Source organism: Puma concolor, chromosome D4, assembly GCF_028749965.1.
Source record: "Puma concolor isolate L17-30 chromosome D4, mPumCon1.1.hap2, whole genome shotgun sequence".
Classification (NCBI taxonomy): domain Eukaryota; kingdom Metazoa; phylum Chordata; class Mammalia; order Carnivora; family Felidae; genus Puma; species Puma concolor.
Genome location: NC_141679.1, coordinates 22,966,230 through 22,985,572, shown reverse-complemented (window position 1 = coordinate 22,985,572; position 19,343 = coordinate 22,966,230). Strand labels below are relative to the sequence as shown.

The 19,343-nt window shown below is 42.2% G+C and overlaps 1 protein-coding gene across 6 annotated transcripts in view; it reads left to right on the top strand.

The window, feature by feature from the left end:
- TLE1 (TLE family member 1, transcriptional corepressor) overlaps window positions 1–19,343 on the top strand; it is a 90,490-nt gene that overhangs the window by 29,459 nt on the left and 41,688 nt on the right. For 2 of the 6 annotated variants that reach the window (XM_086685066.1, XM_086685070.1), the window contains 3 exons: window positions 1,344–1,448; window positions 15,308–15,512; window positions 16,246–16,262. In XM_086685066.1, the coding sequence (XP_086541192.1) occupies window positions 1,344–1,448; window positions 15,308–15,512; window positions 16,246–16,262 (327 nt within the window). The remainder of the gene's footprint in view (window positions 1–1,343; window positions 1,449–15,307; window positions 15,513–16,245; window positions 16,263–19,343) is intronic. The other 4 variants (XM_086685069.1, XM_086685068.1, XM_086685067.1 and 1 more) reach the window with 4 other exon arrangements.

Below are 19,343 nucleotides of genomic sequence, written 5' to 3'. Positions count from 1 at the left end.
CTGTTTGCAAATTAGCTAGTTTTAAGATGTTAATTTTATCACAAGGAACAAGTGTGAAGAACATCTGTTACAGCTGAAGTGTGTAAACCCCCTGCTATTCCATCTCACAGATCTGAGGGCACACTGTAAAAGTGGTGACAATAGCTCAACCCCAAATTAATTTTTTTTTTCCTGTGGAAGACTGCAAAATGACGATCAAACAGAACAGCTTTTCTTTTCTTTGACGAGTAGTATATAAGCCTGGTAGCTGCTGCTGATTCAAGTGTCCTTCCTCTAGAGAGCTTTTCCTTTGCTGCGTTTTCAGAATAGTTCCATCAGGGTTGACTTGACCATGAAAGCAGGTATCTCATTGGTCGGTCCTTTTACCTCAAGTCAGGTTGACTTCACGCTGTCCACGCTGTCCACGGAGGAAGCGGATGGATGTTCATACTCTTCAAGTTTACTTTCGGATACATGCCGATAAATGCTACACTGTTTTAAGTGTGTACAGGATGCATGTGTCTTGAGACCGAAAAGCTGTAAAAGCTTTTTGGGCCCGCAGCTAGAATACTGGGTGTCTGTTCATGTTGGTATCTGCTGCTCCTTGCTGGATAGCACCCCTCTGCCTTTTCCTGCCTAAAACATCTACTTGATGTTACAAGTTCGATTTGTTAACCTTTGGCATCATGTTGTTAGACTTGAGTAATCCTGGTTTCTGCTAAAGTCTCATGCTTCCCAGAACAAAGATGTGGCTTTGTTTTTATTTGTGGGTGGAGTTGGGAGGTTTCCAGTGTGTGAACTAATTGTTGAGGGGGGTCCTTCGTTTTCCCCTCAGGAGGATGAAAAATCTAAAGGCTAAAGAAGGAGAGGAATTCCCAGAGTTCCCAAAAACTGCTGGTGGGTTGAGATTTGTTGGCCAGAGAAGTAATCGAAGATTTCACGTTTAAATTTTCAGTATAGAAATGGGGGTTTTAAACTAGCTGTAAACTTTATCTGTTCAAACTTAAAACAAACCCCTTTTGCAGGCCAGGGTGATCTTCCGAATCCCATACTATTGATTTTCTAAGGCTTCGGGTTATCAGTTTGGATGTCCTTTTTGACTTTTCTATCATTCCAAGCCCCAAATTCCCATCTGAAGTTAAGCGGGGACTAGTGTTGGTTAGAAATAGCGAAGTGCCCTTCTCTGTTTTCCTTTTCCTGCTGTGTACTTGTGTTCTGTGAAATAGCAGTAAGTGCTTGAGAACCTTCACATTTGAATCCATATTCTCCTTGATCTGCATTGCATGTGCCTTTGTGTTTTTGTTGTTGTTGGAAGGTACAGTGAAGTTCTTTGCTAACACTTTTTCTTCTCTTTGTTTTCGAAGCATCAACAACAGGTGGCCCAGGCCGTCGAGCGTGCCAAACAGGTGACCATGGCAGAGTTGAATGCCATCATCGGGGTACGTGGCCTTCCAGGTCTACCTCCTACAGTGTGTATAACCAGCTTTCATTTCTTATTAATTTGATGGCTTAATCTGTCTACCTATCTGTATAGTGTTATGTGGTTTAACATTGGCCTGTTTGATAAGTGTGGGGGAGGGGGGCTTAGGTATGGCAAGGTGTGTAGGGGAAATACAGAGGAGCATAAGGAAGGTGATAGCAACATGTTGAGGAGGGGAAGAAATACCTACTTTTCAATGGGAACATAAGTGCCGTGTATCCTCTGACACTTAAATCACCCTTGCTCTATTAGTTAAATCAGAGCTTCAGGTTAGAGTTGTATATACTTCCCTTACTTCTGGCTTTTTTTATACCTTTTTTTATACCTTTGGATCACAGAGAGGTCAAGACAGGTCTCAGAATTATCCCTTCTTTGGTCATCTAGGGTATTAGACCCAATGTAACTGCTCTTTCCCTTTCTTGTGCCTCCTTCATGAATTTTTAAGTGGCACCCCAATGAAAAGAGCGCTCTCTTGCCGTTGAAGAAGTGATAATTGTCTGCCCCAGTGCTCTCTAGCCTTTCACCAGGTTTCTGCTCTCCTGCCTTGAGTTCAGTTAGCACTCCATGCTGGCGACTGCTTGTCAATCACAGGTCATTTGCTCTGCATTAATGAGCCCAGTGAACCATGCGGTCCATCCCCTGCATGAGCCCTTCCCCCGCCACTGCATGACCCTGGACGGTTCTCATGTTTGCTGCCCTTCCAGACTAAGCCAGAGAAGTAGCTGAAACAAGGGACCATCCTTTCTGATTTTATTCATATGTGACTGCCTTGAGCGGATTCAAATCACTCATTTATCAATTTATGTTAATTGCTTGTGAGAAGATGCCCTGCTGGTCTTTATAGTTCCCTCAGACACTTTGTAATGATAATTAGACATGCTGCTGTACGGATTAAGAGTGCCATAGTCCAATGACGGCCACAGACAATGGAACCAGTTAATCCATCAGGGTTTAAAATTACATCCCAACTGGAGATGGAGAAAAAACATAAGAGCCAAGGAGGATTAAAGAATGAGCCTCAGCTTGAAAACTCTCCTTTCATCAGTTTCTCAATTGCGGATCTGCAGTCGGGTTGCCTGTGGTAAGCTATTGGCAGTCAATTAGGTGAAATAAACTGGGAGGGTGACCTTCATTTCCTTTTAATAGCTTTTTCCTCCCCGAAATGGGGAGCTTCAGTGGATTTTCAGCTTAAATTTTATTCAAGCTGCTTTATTACACTTGACAGCTTAGCTCTGCATAAACAATTCTCCCCTCCTCCTCTTTCCCCCAGACCCAGGCTCTGCCTTTCTCCCCCTTTAGATCACATTTTTGACTGTTACTTAGTGGGCTCTCTAATCACATTTCAACAAAAAACACAATTACATCTGCGTTTGTCGGCTGCCTTCTGTACCCTTTTCTTGTGTAATGAATTGCTTTATTTCAGAGATCAAATCAAATATTCGCTGGTACTTTTGCATGTACCGTGTTTGATTAGCAAAGACTAATAGCAAATTGTACTTGTAGCTTGAGCACAGAAATTTTTTAACCCAAATGAATGAGGATGGAAAAGCCTGTTTTGATTAAAGAAAAACATATGCAAAGCAGTTCTCAAGTACCCAGTTAAACTTTGTGGAACATGTTTGTTTTCTGATAGTCTCTCAATTTTTACATATCATCCTCGTACCTACAAATTCTCAAAGGCAATGCCCAGTCCTACACATTAGAAAGGAGGAAATTGTATTAACCAGATGTTTATAGGTAATACCCACTTTGAATTGAATCAGAAAATAAAAATAGCAGGTTGCTCTAGAAGGGCAGATGAATCGCTAATTTTATGAATGGCTTTCATCCAGGAAACATGTTGTTGAGATTATAAAGGCAGATTAGCTCTGATAGCTAGCAACAATAACTCAAATCAGTGAATTGGGCCTAGCACAAGACTTAATGCCAATTGCATGTCTCCAGCATGTGCAGTTTTTTATAATTGTAATTTTTGGCTCAGTATATTAATTTATGTCAGAAGGCTCTTTTAAAGTTCGTAGTGATCAATAATTATCCTGCAACCGTAAGTTTCATGCTCTGGCATATGCTTGATTTTTGCTTGAAAGGAATTGTGCGCGTCCCGGAAAATTGAAGTAGCATAAAATTGGGTTGACAATTCAGTGGACCTTTGCACCCCTTCATTGAACATGCAGTGTGTCAACCTGTCTCCCCAGAGGGGAGGAGGCTCCGGGAGGCTGTCTGTTCCTACAAGCAGCAGCTGCGCACAGAGTAAATGCAGCCCGGTTTGATAGCAGCTGTCAGTATTGTTCAGGAACGACTCAGGATGAAGAACAATGGGAGAGGCCACGCTCTTCGTCTGCATCGACTTTCAGGCTAAGAAAAGAAATAGTAATTTAACGGTTTAGACATCTATTACAAGTGTGAAAGATCATGAAAGAGTAGCCTTTAAAATGCAAATGAGCCGAAACATTCTCATTCCCTTTAAGGTACAATCAAGGGGGCTTACTGCTTGCTTGGCAGGGCTAAAGACATTTCTCTTTAGCAAACCTGGAAAAAGTGAAATCTTCTCAAGGACACCAAGCTTCTAAGGTAGGCTCAACTTGTGTCCTGGGACTCTGGACGGTCTTGGAGGAGGACGAGAGAGGTTCAATTTTTTGTGTCCTTGAGTGAATTAATGATGCCCATTTCTCAGCAGCGTAGCAAACTTAGTTCTCGTACCTGACAAAAAACACTGAATTTTAAATCTTTTCCACTACAGATAGCACGTGCCTTTAACTTACAGATTACTGGTATTTAAGAAAGATAAGTCTCTTTGATACTTGATATTTGGAGAAACTATTGAAATAGTTTGGCCATACTTTTTTTTTCAACAGTTTCACTGATAGCGTATTTGATAATTGGTGGAATAATTGCAACCCTGATTCCTGAATTTTGCTTTTTATAAGCTCTTTTGCTATTAAACAAGTTACGTTCTTGTAGCAATAGAAAGTATTTAATAATGCAGAGATCTTAATGGGCACAGTGTTTATTTGGTTTGACACAGCTCACTTGTGCTTTAGAAAACAGGTGGGAAGGGAAACTTACTGGAGGCCTTGACTTTTTTTTTTTATTTAATCAATTAAATTTATTTATTTTTTACATCAGGACAGTCTCCATGATGTAAGCAGTCTTCCTCAAAAGATTTTTTTTCTTTGGGGCACATGGGTGGCTCAGTCGGTTGAGCGTCCGACTTCAGCTCAGGTCATGATCTCACAGCTTGTGAGTGCGGGCCCCACATCGGGCTCTGTGCTGACAGCTCAGGGCCTGGAGCCTACTTCACATTCGGTGTCTCCCTCTCTCTCTCCTTCTAACCCACTCACATTCTGTCTCTGTCTCTCTCAAAAATAAATAAACATTAAAAAAAAATTTTAGAAGATTTTTTTTCTTTTTCCAATTTAGAATTCTGTTAAAAATGCTCAAAACAAGATAGGTTTTTAGATGACAACAGTTTTGGGAATAGTTAACGTCTTCCTGAAGGCAGGGAAAATGATTCAAGGACTCTTCAAGATCACCTTTCCTTATATTATTTGTGGAGTTTGGCACTAAGAACTTTTCTTCTACTTGCTATAATAATAATTGATTTTCATTGAGATTAATTTCCAGATAATTAGTGTTATCTTTTAATGGGTTTATGTCACATGTAATTAATATAGATCACGTAGATGCATATATATTTGTACATATGGGCTTTTTAAAAAATTGAGGTATATTTTATATTGTTCTAAATTGCACCAATCTTTTTTTTTTTTAATTAAAAAAAGTGTTTATTTATTTTTTGAGAGAGAGTGAGTCAGTGAGGGGCAGAGAGAACCAGGGACACAGGATCCCAAGTGGGCTCTGTGCTAACAGCAGCAAGCCCGATGCGGGGCTCAAACTCATGAACTGTGAGATCATGATCTGAGCCAAAGTTGGATGCTCAACTGACAGAGCCACCCAGGTGACCCACACCAATCTTTTTTTTTTGTTTTTTTTTTTAAGGTTTATTTATTTATCTTAGAGAGAGAGAGCAGGAGGGGCAGAGAGAGAGGGAGATGGGGAGAATCTCAAGCAGGCTCCCTGCTCTCAGTGCAGAGCCTGACTTGGGTCTCACATTTAGGGACCATGAGATCATGACCTGAGGCAAAATCAAGAGTTGGATGCTTAACTGACTGAGCCACCCTGGTGCTCGTGAATTGCACCTATCTTACACATATAGATCACTTTGGTGTGTGCACATACCCTGTACCCCACACTACTTTCGCAGTGCAAGTTTTCTCTTTCACCCCAGGAAGTTCCCTTGTACTTCTTCTCAGCCAGTGTTTCTCTACTCCCAAAGAAAGATGGTTTTTGTTTGTTTTTTGTTGTTGTTTTTGTTTTTTTGAGAGAGGAAGAGAAAATCTAAAGCAGGCTCCACACACAGCATGGAGCATGACTCGGGGCTCCATCTCACAGCCATGAGATCATGACCTGAACTGAAATCAAGTGTCAGACGCTTCACCAACTGAGCCAGCCAGGCGCCTGGTTGCTTTTTGATGAGCCACCCAGGTGCCCCAGTTGCTTTTTGATTGAAAAATAAAAAATGATTGGCCAAGTGTAATTTAAAACAAAACAAAACAAAACAAACCCTGCATGATTGTATGTCCGCTTCCATCCGAGTACTGGCTGCCCAACTTCATGGTGTTCTGTGCTCATCTTTCTAAGAGCATTTGCCTTGTGTTACCTTGGACAGAGCATAGGTCTAGGATCAAATGGACTTAAGTAGGACGCTTGGTGCTACCACTCTGTAGCCTTATGACCCTGTACAGTCAGTTAACCTTCTTCAGTGTCACCATCTATAGATGGATAATACCTTCTACCTTGCATGGCTTTTGTGGGGATAAGACCTTGACTGGCAGCCTTTACCCAGTATGGTGTCCTGACTCCTTGAACTGCAGTTCTGTCTGCCTTGTCTCTAAGTACCTGCAGCAGATCTGTGAGTCCATTTGGCTAAGTGCCCATGAGGGGTGATGGCTGCAAGTAGCGGGTCACCTCCCCTTTTGTCTTTTCTAGTGGTTACATGGGGTGTCGGTATTTGAGATTAGACCCATCCAGACGCTCTGCTCCTGCCATTCCGTTGTCGTGCATGAATGACTTTTAATAAGGAGGCAGCAGTGAAGAAATGTTGGCTATTTGACTTTAGATGAGCAAAATTAAGGTTCAAAACAGAGGAAAAAGTTAAATTTGGGGAACAGATGGAGAGAAAATTGAGAAGCAAAAGTGAGGATAAGACCCCGTTGGCTTCCTTAAGAGGAAGGGAAACAAGGCTTTCGCTGGCACTGAGGGATTGCACAGATCATTGTGATGGAATTGGAAAGAGAGAGAGAAGGGGTGACCAGATGACCGGGGCGGGGTTGCCCTTCCCATACCACAGAATGCCTGATATTTGATAGCTGCCCGAGTGCTGACGTGTTGGATGTAAGAACATTTGAGCAATTTCCCGTAGCAATGCCTGTGAACTTCAGGAACTCCGAACATTTAGGGTTAATGTAGGCCACCTTGTTTTTCCTTTCTTGTTTATTTGGATCTTGTCTGACTTAATTTTCCATGAATAGAACTTCTGCCAAGGCCTTTGAAGCTGCAGTTACTGGTCAGATGTGTATATTCCTGCTTCATAGGCAAACTTATAATTCTCTATATTTTGAAACAACTCAGTATGAAACGAAAGAAGTCTGGGGGCTTTTGTGATGTCTGACTATCTATGTTTGTGTAGGGGATGGCTATGAATACAAACTCCTGATGTGTCTGTAGTAGACTTCCTGTCCTTAAGAGATTGAGTTGTAGACCTACAGGCTCCCCATTGTTGCATGAGGTGATTGGTTTAAGGATTAGCAAAATGTTGGATTATTTTTCTCCTCAGGCTGTAGCTGTCAGCTATCTATAGGATTGTAGTGTGTGAAGTTTAAGAGGATGAGGTTAGCCTCTTATTCTTATGAGTGTGCAGTTAATCCCTGGAAAGCCCATCAATAACCCAGCTGTAAGTTTCTTTATAAAGCAAATTTGCCCTAGGAGAATAATGCATAGCCTGCTACCAAGAGGAGAAAATGAAGTGGCTACAAGCGTGGATCTTCTAGCTCTGCTAACTTACATTTAGTGATATACCCTCCACCTAAATTCTAGTGGTCCAGCCCGTTTATTAATTTTCCAAGGAGAAGGAGCAATATTGCAAAGTCTGTTACATGTATCCCACTTCTTTGGTTCAGGTTAGATTTTTACTGAGAGTTGATGTAGGTATGTCTGCCAAATGCAGGGCTTGGCTTCAAAGTCTGGGTTCTTCCGAATAGTCTGTGTGCTTTTTAGTTATTAGAAAACTTGTTGAGGCATTGTTTACTTTTTCATTTACCCGCATCTATTCATGTGATCTGTACTTGATTCCTTGGAAGAAGACATCATCATGTTTTCTCTCTTTTCAGAGTAGAAAGTAGAGCACCCCATGTTAAGAGTTCGAATTTTGAGCAGACGAGGTAGCCGAGTGGTTAAGGCATTAAGCCGAGTGGTTAAGGCGAGTGGTTAAGGTTAAGAGTTAGATTTTGGTGTTTTTTTAAAGTTGATGTATAATTTACATACCATAACATTCGCTCTTCTAAAGCATACAAATCAGTGGGTTTTAGTATATTCACAAAGTTGTGCAGCCATCACTGCTAATTCTAGAACATTTTTATCACTTCAAAAAGAAACCGCATGTCCATTAGCAGTTACTCCCCATGCCTCCCACCCCCCAGTCCCTGCAACCACCGATCTTTCTGTCTCTATGGGTTTGCCTGTTCCGAACATTTCATGGAAAAGGAATCCTATAACATGTGGCCTTTTGTGTCTGGGTTCTTGCACTTCGCATGAAGTTTTCAAGGTTTATTCATGTAGCATGTACTGTAACCCTTTTTACTCGTGAATAATATTCCATTGTACCAATATATCACATGTATTAATCCAGTCATCAGTTGATGGACATTTAGGTTGTTTCCACCTTTTGGCTGTTACGAATAAAACACAGTGAATGTTGTGTACATGCTGTGTGGACACATTTTCTTCTCTTGTGAGTCTAAGCCTACAAGTGTAATCGCCGAGTTATGTGGTTACTCTGTTTAACTTTTTGAGCAATCGCCAGATTGTTTCTTAAAGTAGTGGATGGGAATTCCAGTTTTTCGACATTTTCTCCAACATTTGTTCTTGTCCATCTTTTTGATGCTAGCCCTTCCAGTGGGTGTAACATGGTATCTTGTTTGTGATTTAGATTTGCATTTCCCTGATGGCTACTGACATTGAACATCTTTTCATCAAAACTTAACATGGTTTTAGAAGTGGATCTACCTAGGGGTGCTTGGGTGGCTCAGTCGGTTGAGCATCTGACTCTTGATCTCTCCTCAGGTCATGATCTCACCAGTGATTTATGAGTTCAAGCCCCATGTTAGGCTCCACGCAGCACAGAGCCTCTTGGGCTTCTGTCTCTCCTCTCTGCCTCTCCCCAACTTGTTTTTTTTCCTCTCTCTGTCTCTCTCTCAAAACTAAATAAATAAATATTAAAAAAAAGAAGTGGATCTACCTAAATAAACATGGTGTTTTAAAACTTACTCTAATTCAGGCCTTTCAGTCCTAGTGCTCTCTGAGTATTGTCACCACTGTAACCGTCATCTAGGGCAGGTGGGACGAACGAGGAAGTCGGTGATGATGCAGGATGAGTTGGCTTTTGTGGATTCTCTGAAATGCAGAAAAAATAAAGATGAGTTCAGATCCTCTTTAGAAATTTCGCCCTTCATCCTGGTGCCTGCCTTCATATAGGCTGTCCATTTTGCCTGCATCATTTTCTGTGCGCTCCTGCATTGAGATGAGGCCTTGAAGTGGATTGGGTTTTGTTGTTGTTGTTGTTGTTGTTGGTGGTGGTGGTGGTGGTGGTGGTGGTGGTGGTGGTGGTGTTGTTGTTGTTGGTGGTGGTGGTGGTGGTGTGTGTGTGTGTGTGTGTTTTAAACTGTGTTCAAGTGGCTTGAGAATTCTTGGCCCCAGTAAGCAGTTTCTGCCTGTTTATCACCCTTGCCCCTCTTCATGAGAGAGGCCATTCACATAACGGGAGGTTTTCAGGTGACTCCTACAGTAGTGTCCTTGATGCTTCTGCTCCCATACAGCTCTTTCCCACTCTCCCTGCTTGCTTACTGTAGCATGCCAATTTTCTTTTTCTGCAGTCTCCCAAGATAAGAACTGAGTGTTTTAAAGAACAGGGAAATAGAAATCGAGGAAGAATGATTTGGAGAGAACTGTCGACAAATGCTACTTTTCACATTTTTTTTTCCCTTTAAAAGTGTTTAAATACCAAACACCATAAATGCCACTTACTGTCACGCTTTTAGCATTAGAGATGCTATTTTGGGCCATGGTCTTAGTTCTGGTTGGGTTCAGTTTGTGATCTTGTGACGTGGTTTTCCCTAAGGTTATAAAGCGGGTTAACTTTCAAAAATTCAAGTTGATTCTGTAGTCGGTGATAAAGAGCTTAGCAATCTGGTGAGGTTAAGGTGGGCGTTAGCCTTCTTTTTCTTTCTGGGTGTCCTTTCCAGTTGTACAGGCAGCTCTGTGGCGATAAAGCATGTGCTACAGCTGTTTCAGAAAGAAAACTGTAGAAACCACTACAGCATTACATTAAAGCTGGGAATGTAAACAGCAAAGTCAATTTCATTATAGTAACATAATTGACCCAGGCTGCACTAGGTAAAATGGGAATTAAAATTCTGAGTGCGTGGCTGTTGTTTGACATGGATGAGGTGACTTTATTCTTTGTGGGTTTTCATTATCATTAACTCAGGGTTTGGTGTTTGTTTTACTTGTCTCGCTCCCAGCCTGTCCACATTGTTTGGGTAAGAGCAAGTGCATGTCTCTCCTTCTGTCAACACCGAAACCTTTACAGAACCACCTGAGAGGCGCAAAAACACCAGTATCTGGAAGTTTCCAGTGTAGCTGTTGTACCTTTTTTTTTTTTTTTTTGCCTTTTTTTCCCCCCCAGTGTAGTTTTTTAAAATTGTTTGATGAAATGTGAACTTTTTCCCCATTGTTTTATTTTAAAATACTAGTCAGCTCTGGGAAGCAGATGCTTGTTTTGTGAGTTTTGACAGGGTATTTCATGGCGATGAAGGGACAGTGAACAATTGAATGCTGGAAAGCGTTTTTATTTTTTTAAGCAACAATTTGTCAGGTCACTTGCTGTATAATAACATGAATTCTAATGTAATGGAGCAGGATTCCAGCTTCGATCTAGACTAAAAGTTTTCAGCCTCTGCACGGTTGACATTTTGAGCTTGTTAATTCTCTGTGGTGGGTGGGAGGGGGCTGTCCTGTGCATTGTAGGATATTTAACAGCACTCCTCCCACCCCCACAATTCCTCCAGGTGTGACAACTGTAAATGTCTCTATACATTGCCAGATGTCCCTAGGGTGGGGAAAGGAGGGTGTCAAAATTGCTGTTTGAGAACCACTGGTTGTCTGAGAAACCACCTGCATTGCTAAAAACGACCATTGCTCATCCAAAATATCTTTTCTGGTAGCTTGACAAGCTTTTTGCCTGTGTGTCCTGTGCTGTATAAATCTGCAAGCATTAACTAAAAAAAAAAAGAAAAAAAAGGTTTACTAATTGGTATAAGGTAACCAGGAAGTGGAAGGTTGGATTTTCTCACCCTTGCTGTCATGTTGAGAAACATCTCAGTTTCCCCATTGATCTGTGCAGGTTTGGGTCTATGGAAGACCGATGCATGTAGGTTCCTGTAGTTGGTAGAGCCTTTGGGGTTTTTTTGTTTGTTTTGTTTTTTTTGAGGTTTTCCTGGCTGTATGGCAATGTCAGTATCACTTTTGTTGTAAAATACATTTTTCAGGTAGCATTCATGCTATCCCATTCCCCCCTCCCCCCCCCCCCCCCCCCCATTTTGGTGAAGGTGGCGATCACTGGATTGTTTCCAGTGAGCCCTGTTGAGAGAAAATGTCCTTTCAAAGACACACGGTGCAGGTGGGCTGCTCTTTTGGACTTAATTGTTTACTCTCCTGGATGTGGTCCTTGTGTGCATTCCAATATGTGTGTGATGTTCAGAAATAACACTTTTTGTTAAGCATCTTCTTCTGCAAGAAGCCATAGCTGCCACTGTTCCAGGCTTAATTCTTTGCAAGCTTCCTTGGAAGAGAGCTGGAACAAAAGAGATCCTTCTTTTTCAAACATAGGGACGGAGGATTGGGGATTGGAGACTAGAGAGTGGGGCTCATGAGGCACAAATCTAAGAACACGTTTCCGTCTGTCACTGCTGTTAAGGCTTCATGGTAAAGGTGGATTTATCTCTGGTAAACGTCCAGTGGTGAAGGTGGATTGTCTCAGGATATGTGGCATTATATGCCCACAGGAGCATCCCCTTACCTGGGAAGGGAGAGACATGGGAGGTCTTTGTTGGAGGAGATCACCTCTTCCTTCCTCTTGCTTGGGAGAACACTCTACCTAACTGCTTGTGAACAGGGCTGGGCTGCTGGGTCATAGGAGAAATACTGTTCTAGGGAATGAAAGGCTTATAGTCCTCACTGTGGCTGTGAGCCCCGTGTAAGCCACTCTCTTCTCTGCGAAATGGGATCTGTGATGCCCACCCTTCTTGCCTTGGGTGTGTTCTGAGCTGAGGCCATGTAGTGGACACGAAGATATCTAGGAGTGCTGCATGGCAGGAAAAGAAGTAGAATGTGAGGCCACAGAATCCACGTTCCCTGGATCCACAGCATCTTCGGTAGTTGTGATCCATCCTGTCACTGCTTAGTACTCCTTCCAGTTTGATAGGATTTTGCTTTAAAAGAGGGAAGAAATGTGGCTAAGCTAGGGATGGAGGAACTTGGTTGCCTCCAGTAATGAACAGGGAGCTTTCTTCAAGAGGAGGGGAGTTTCCCCGGGGCCTATTAGGCTGTTGGATATCCCTGTTGATAGTTATTCGCTTAAATGTTGGGTTTAATCACGTGGGTCTACTTCACAGCTGTGGTGAAGCCCCTTTATTATATAAGCTAGTTTTTCTTTTTACTGATATATCAGACAATGCTTTCTAGTTCATCTTTCTCAAAACCAACTTGGGTTTGGCAGAAAAGCTCTACTTCTCGGGTACCCAGACATTTGCTTCAAGTATGCCTTTGCTGTGACATAAAATCGCACCTCCAGGAACATCTTTTGGTGACTCTGTTCTGGATTTTTGGGGGAACAGGGTGTGCAGGGAGGGGTGAAAGGGTGGTGGCCTCCACCCGGTAGTTAAATCCCTTCCCCTCTGCTTGGCCTCTCTCATCTTGTAATCCGTGCCGTGCTTAATTACCCCGTTGCACTTGCTTGTGTATGCATCATTGCCTTTCCCTCCCAGAAGCCGGACATAGCTCTTATTCTCCAAGTAATGATAGCAATTGCTGGTAGGGCAGACCTGTTCCTCATCCTTCTCCGAGCACATTTCTTATGGCAGGTGTCTAGTTCCTAATTAAGCGCTAATGAGCATGCCTAGTGGACCATGAGCCTGCTGCCAGCCCCTCCAGTTTTATGTCTTGCTATTGCCAAGCTCTTAAAAGGTGACAGAGCAAGAATTAGTGTCTTTGGGATGACAGGAAGGTGATTTTATGCATAAAGAAATTGTTATTATGATCTCAGATGGTGAATGAGGAGTTTATAAATACTTTGCAAGGATACTATCAATGCCGCCTGCTCTGACCTCTCCCCCTTTCCACTTTTCCTCTGTTTAGCACTGTGCTCCCCTCGGAAGGATTGGGAGTGTCAAGAGAAGGTTGGCTCCCAAAGATTTTTTTAAAAGACGCTAGGAGTGGTTGAAAATTTATTGTAAACTGACTGAGACACCAATTTCTGGCTTTAAGATGCTGTTTTCTCTCACTCTGGAGGGCGGGAAGCATATTTAGGATTCAATTAAGGACCAGTGGTCTGGGTAGAAATTACTGAAGATCTGGCGTGAAGATTTAATGTATTCAGTACACGTGAGGGGGTAATAAATAAACGAGTAATTGAGTCCCAGGGAAGTGAGCACAAATCAGAATCTTAAGAATTTTCTAACATTACACCTTAGAAATTGAGCTTTAATCGTTTTTACTGTCTCATCAAAAATGAGTTTTATGTTGGACAGCTGAAATGTGGCCAGATTTATGGCTCAGGGGCCATTTCTTGGATACTTTTTCATTTACTACAACATGCTCTTAAATATAATATATGAGAGTAATGGTACTTTTCAGTGTGAACAGATTTCTAACTTCTGGAATGGGTTAAGGGATAGAGGCAAAGGCATTGGGAGTGGGGGCTTGGGTCACCGTGGGTAGAGTCCACACAACAGGGGAGAGTGTGTTCCTTGTCAAGGCCTCTCAGTGTTGTCCTCTGTGACACTACAGGGGTGGGTTTAGGGAAAGGAAGCAATAAACAAAGTCTCATGTTATGGTTTCTTCCAGCTATCACAGTGTGGCCCTTGGTGCCTCCCTCTGTGTGTGGTGGGATGAGGGCAGCCTTGAGGGGCATTGCTACATGACCCCACTCCCCTCCCGCCTGGTGGGACAACCTTGGCAGTTCAGTCAACACCCTGAGCCTCCGTTCCTTCTGTGAAATGGGAATGTCAGTACTTCCTCCTACTTGTGTGAGGGCTTGTGAAATAAGGACCCAGGAGTACTTGGGAGGGGAGGGGATATGCCTAAGATGCTGATTCTTTCTTCAGCCTTCCATTAATTTAAGGTAGTATTTTGGTTATGTCTCCTCATACCGCTGTGGTAATTTAGCACAAGAATATTGGGGAAACAGGGTCACCTCATGTCACTAGTCCCTGGTGACTGGTCAAGAGTAGAGTTACGGTCTGTGGGGTGCACATCTGCGCCTCCCCTACTTTAACTTTCCTGAAATCAGGAAAAGTCTCACCTTCAGCAGCACACTGTGTTTCGTCCCTGGAGGCGTGGAGAGATGGATCTAACATTGGAGTGCCTACCCACTAGCCCAGCTCACTGCTGGTCATCGACACTGTGCCAGGAGGACCCGTGCCAGAAGGAGGCAGTGTAGATAGAGCTCCGAGTCTGTTTGGGGAAGATGGGGAGAGCTAACTGTGTAGGTGGAAGCTTTTGATGAACTGAAAACACTAATCACATTTTTTCCTTTTCTCCCTTTTGTGTCTTTGTTCTTTTCATGTGTTTGTTGAACCTCCTGTTTTGTTTCCTCCATTCTCTCATGTCGTGGGTATTTGTCCTCTGGATGTTGCTGTGCCACTGCCACCTCTTCCCTCATCTTCTCCCCCTTGCTGTCTCATCACCTCTTCTCCTTCCTCTTCCCTCTCCTCCCCCTCTTTTCTCTCCTCCAATCCCTTCCTCCTGTACTTCCTCTCTCACCTCCTCCCCTTCCTCACATCTCTTCCTTCCCCTCCTCCCTCCCTTCCTTCTCCCCTTCCATTCTCACCTCCTCCCCTTCCTTCCCCTCCTCCCCCCTCCTTTCCCCTCCTCTTATACTTCCTGTCTCACCTTCTCCCCTTCCCCATCACTTCCTTCTCCTCCTCCCCCCTTCTTCTCTCACCTCCTCCCCTTCTTCTCTCACCTCCTCCCCTCTTCTCTCACCTCCTCCCCTTCTTCTCTCACCTCCTCCCCTTCCTTCTCCTCCACCTTCCTCTCTCTGCTCCTCCTCTTCCTCCCATCTCTTCCTTCTCCTTCCCTTCCTCCTCCCCTTCCTGTCTCACCTCTTCCCCTTCCCGCCATCTTTTCCTTCTCCTCCTTCCTCCCTTCCTCCTCCCCTTCTTGTCTCACCTCCTCCCCTCCTCCTCCTCCTCTTCCCCCCCCCCCCCCTTCCTCTCTCACTGCCACCAACAGCAGCAGCAGTTGCAAGCTCAGCATCTTTCTCACGGCCATGGACCCCCAGTGCCCCTAACGCCTCACCCCTCGGGACTTCAGCCTCCTGGCATCCCGCCCCTCGGGGGCAGTGCTGGCCTCCTGGCACTGTCTAGTGCTCTGAGTGGGCAGTCTCACTTGGCAATAAAAGATGACAAGAAGCACCATGATGCAGAGCACCACAGAGGTGAGAGGCCGGGCAAGCCAGATTAGGACTTGGTCCTAACACTCATACAGTGCTGCAAAGTTGTGTGCACCGCTAAAGAGAGCCCCACCCCATGCAGAGAGCAAACAATGAGCTAAGAGGAACTGTCGCAAAGCTTGGCCACTGAAACACAGTCCTCCCTGGAAGTTTTCAGGGTTTAACGTGGGCATCTGTAGATTTCCCGATCTCTTTAGATTGCAGGCATCTTGACATCTTGGCAACTGCCTAGTTAATGCCAGTGGCCTGTACCATATTATGGAAAACTGTTAACTGCTTAATTGGGTAATTTTCAAAGAAAGTAATGTTGTTAAATGGGGCGAAATAAGAAGTTAAATTTGAAAGTGAATGTGTTCAAATGAAAGGTTTGATAATTGCATCTGTTACTACTTAGTTTCATAGGCTTTAATTCTAGTATGCATAAAATATTGGGCAAAATTGCACTTGACTAATTTTTTGAAGAAAAGTAATTTATTCTGTCAAGAAATAAAAAAATAGGCTTTGTGTATGGTTAAACTGTAAATCTTATGTTTACAAAATACTGTAATTTTCAGGAAATCACTGTATTAGGAATGTGCAATGACTTATATAAATAAAAGCCATTTTTAAAACTGTTTGGGGCTTGTGTTCTAATTATTCCCCCCTTTTTTTTATTTCTGTTCTTGCCTCTGTGTCTGAACGGGCATGTCTGTGCGTTTCTTGGTAACCTCGGGAGCAGACAGAGAACCGGGCACAGTAAGTACTCAACCGCCTGCTGCACATAATACATTTCCCTTCCTCCAATGCACCCCAAGCTGCCTTTTGTGAAACAGGCACAGACACGTATATTCTCCCTGTCTCTCTCAGCGACCTGGTTTTTTTCTTTTTCTTTTTTTTTTTCATATGACTATCCCCCATTTCCCCCTGCCTTTTGTCTTTTATTTATTTATTTATTTTTAAATAAAACTTTCGTTAGGTGAAAGGGACATGATTTGGAGGCAAAGCTGTCTGCTATGATTACTCACTTGGAAATATGCTTTGATCTGTAGGTGCTCCGAACCCACTTTAAAAATATGTTTATCATTGCATTCCGAGTCCAGGTTGCCTCTAGTTTAAAAGAGTATTCATTTTTATCTTAAATCAGTTTTACAGGCAAGAGGTCACAATCCATATGTGAAATTGGTTAGTAATGTGTTATTTCTACCTAAACCATTCATTATCCTCTACAAATGCATCTTAGTTGCTAGGTTTCCATATCTGGTTTTCCTCCCGTAATTGTCCTTGGAGGGTGAACTTGAACTTTAATTTATTTTCAACTGAAGAACCGTGTGTCTGAGTAAGTTCTTAAAAACAAGGAAATTCAGTGGACGGAGGTTCTGGGCTTCTACGGTTCCATTTTTTCACCAGCCTAAACCTTGGCTGCACGTTTTTACATACTGCACGTTCAATCTGTACATGCACTTGCCAGTTAGCTGTGGGGAGATCTGTACCTAAAATGCATCTCTCAAATGTTGTGGAGCAAATGGAGTGAGAAATTGGCCCCTTTCAGCTGGGATGACCTACAGTTTTTTGCCCCCTTTCCTTTTTCCTTCCAAACACGGCAGTATTTTGGCCATGTTAAATCTAAATAAGGTAGCAAAATTGGGATACTGAACTTTTAAATCATTCTGATCCTTTTTTTTTTTTTTAAATGAGTTTGGGGGAAGATATGTAAGTCATTTGAGTTTGAAAAGTTCCCCTTACCTCTTCTGTGTAGAATAGTGGCACTTTTAAAATTCTCTTTGAGACTGATCTCAGTGTACTTTATGTATCAGGATGCATTGGGGGCATTGGGTAAGGGTGAAAGGATGGGGTAGCTAGTTTTAAAATCCTTGTACTATAAGTTTTCTCTGGAAAACGTTGGGAAGGAAAGAGGGGAGGAAAAATTACAGCTAGGGAATAAAATATCCTACTCCCAAAGTACAAACCTAAGTAAACTGACTTTGATGGAGGTGACCTTTATGTTTGTTGCTGGTTCAGTGTCACTGTAGATTGTCATTGTCATAGTTTTTTATACCATGTTCTTTTAGTAGAGTGTCAGATTAAAAACCCTAATCCTAGACCAAAGAACAGAGATGGCAGGAGACGTTGAGAAAGCTCCTGTCCTTTAGTCTGCTGCAGGTTTTAATTTATTGAGCTTATGCTATGTTTAGAACTATATTTCTAATTTAGCTTTCTGTTCTCAGGACTGTTTCATCTAAAAACCAATATATATTTATTGAGTACTTACTATATATGTAAGGCTACATGGGAAATGCAGCTATAGTTAGAGATATGTAGGCACACATATTACAGGTCTTTTCTCAAAGAACTGAGGAAATGTGACAAAAATACTACAAGATTTAAGCCTGTAGAAAGTTTCAGCAGGAGTTCTAGACGATTGTTGAAGGGGTACCATGGTATGTATCTCTGAGATGCCGTCACAAGACTGCTGTTTTCCATACCGCTGCGTGTGTATTTTTGAGTGTATCGAATAACTTCCTATTTATATTTTTGGCTAATAAATGTAAGCAAGAACTTAATTCATTGGGGGAAGTGAGGGTGGGTGGAGGAAGGGTAAGGAGTTCTACCCTCCAAATACAAAACAGTTCTTGAATTTCAGACAGCTGTGGATTGTTTCTAGGTCCTCATGGTGAGTTCACAGTCTGGACTGTTAAGTCAAAATATGGTGGATACATTGCATAAACCAAGCTATGCAATAACACAAAATAAATGGTTAATGTGTTGTTTGCATATTTCTTTCACAACAAATTTTACACAAGTTTCTTAATGATAATTTTAATGGGTATTTTCAGAATAAGTATAGGTACTGTGTTTCCTGCCTAATTCCTACAAGCATCTCTTGGTGATGATGATATAAAATGAGAAAACGACACTAATTTGTAACCTAAACATTTAATTCAGTCTGTAGAGAGGAATGAAATTGTTCACTGTCCACATAAGTGGGATTTCGCTGCAGTTGTATAAAATGAAGTAGCTCTTTAAACTTTGTGTAAAATTGAATATGAAAAGCATTGGATAATGAGATGATGTGTACTATTAGTTGCCTAAAATATTGTAGTACTTACTTGTTTAATAAAGTGGTTTGAATTATGAAGTATTTTACTTGGCAGAAAAAGTCAGTTGATCACCATATGGTGGCTGTGGTTTGTTTTTTATTTTTTGTTTTTTTCCCCCAACCGGTGAAGGGTTAAGGGCAGTTGCTACAGGGCACTGGTTTTCAAACCTATGGTCTCAGGATCTTTACATCTTAAATTAAAATTATTGATGATCCCAGAGAATTTTTGTTTATGTGGATCATATAGTTTGAAAATTTTCTGGAAATTAAAAAAAAAATTAAAAATCACTTTAACAGGTAAAGAGCTACTTAATTTGGGTTACCGTAAATAACATGATTAGTGAAAACTATTTTCCGAAACAAAAAATTATAGTGGGAAGAATGGCTTTGTTTTGCACGATTGCAGATATCTTCAGCGCTTGACTAAAAAGAGGATAGATATATTCTCGTCCACATCTGCATCCAATCTTTTGCAAGACATTGTTTTGGCTGAAGTATAAGGAAGAAAATCTGCCCCCATAGAGATTTGTAACAGTCTCTGGAAACCTCAAGGGGCCCTTGGACCAACCTGAGAACCTCTGTCATAAATAAGGCTAAGGAGTTCTGAAACATCCCACGCTGGTATATAGTCTTATTTTTTTCCTGCTGTTCTTTCTGTATTGAACAAATACGATAATTATATGTGTCAAGTGCAGAAGTCAGGGACTTTTATAGATCCAGAGGGGATGTGAGTATGTATG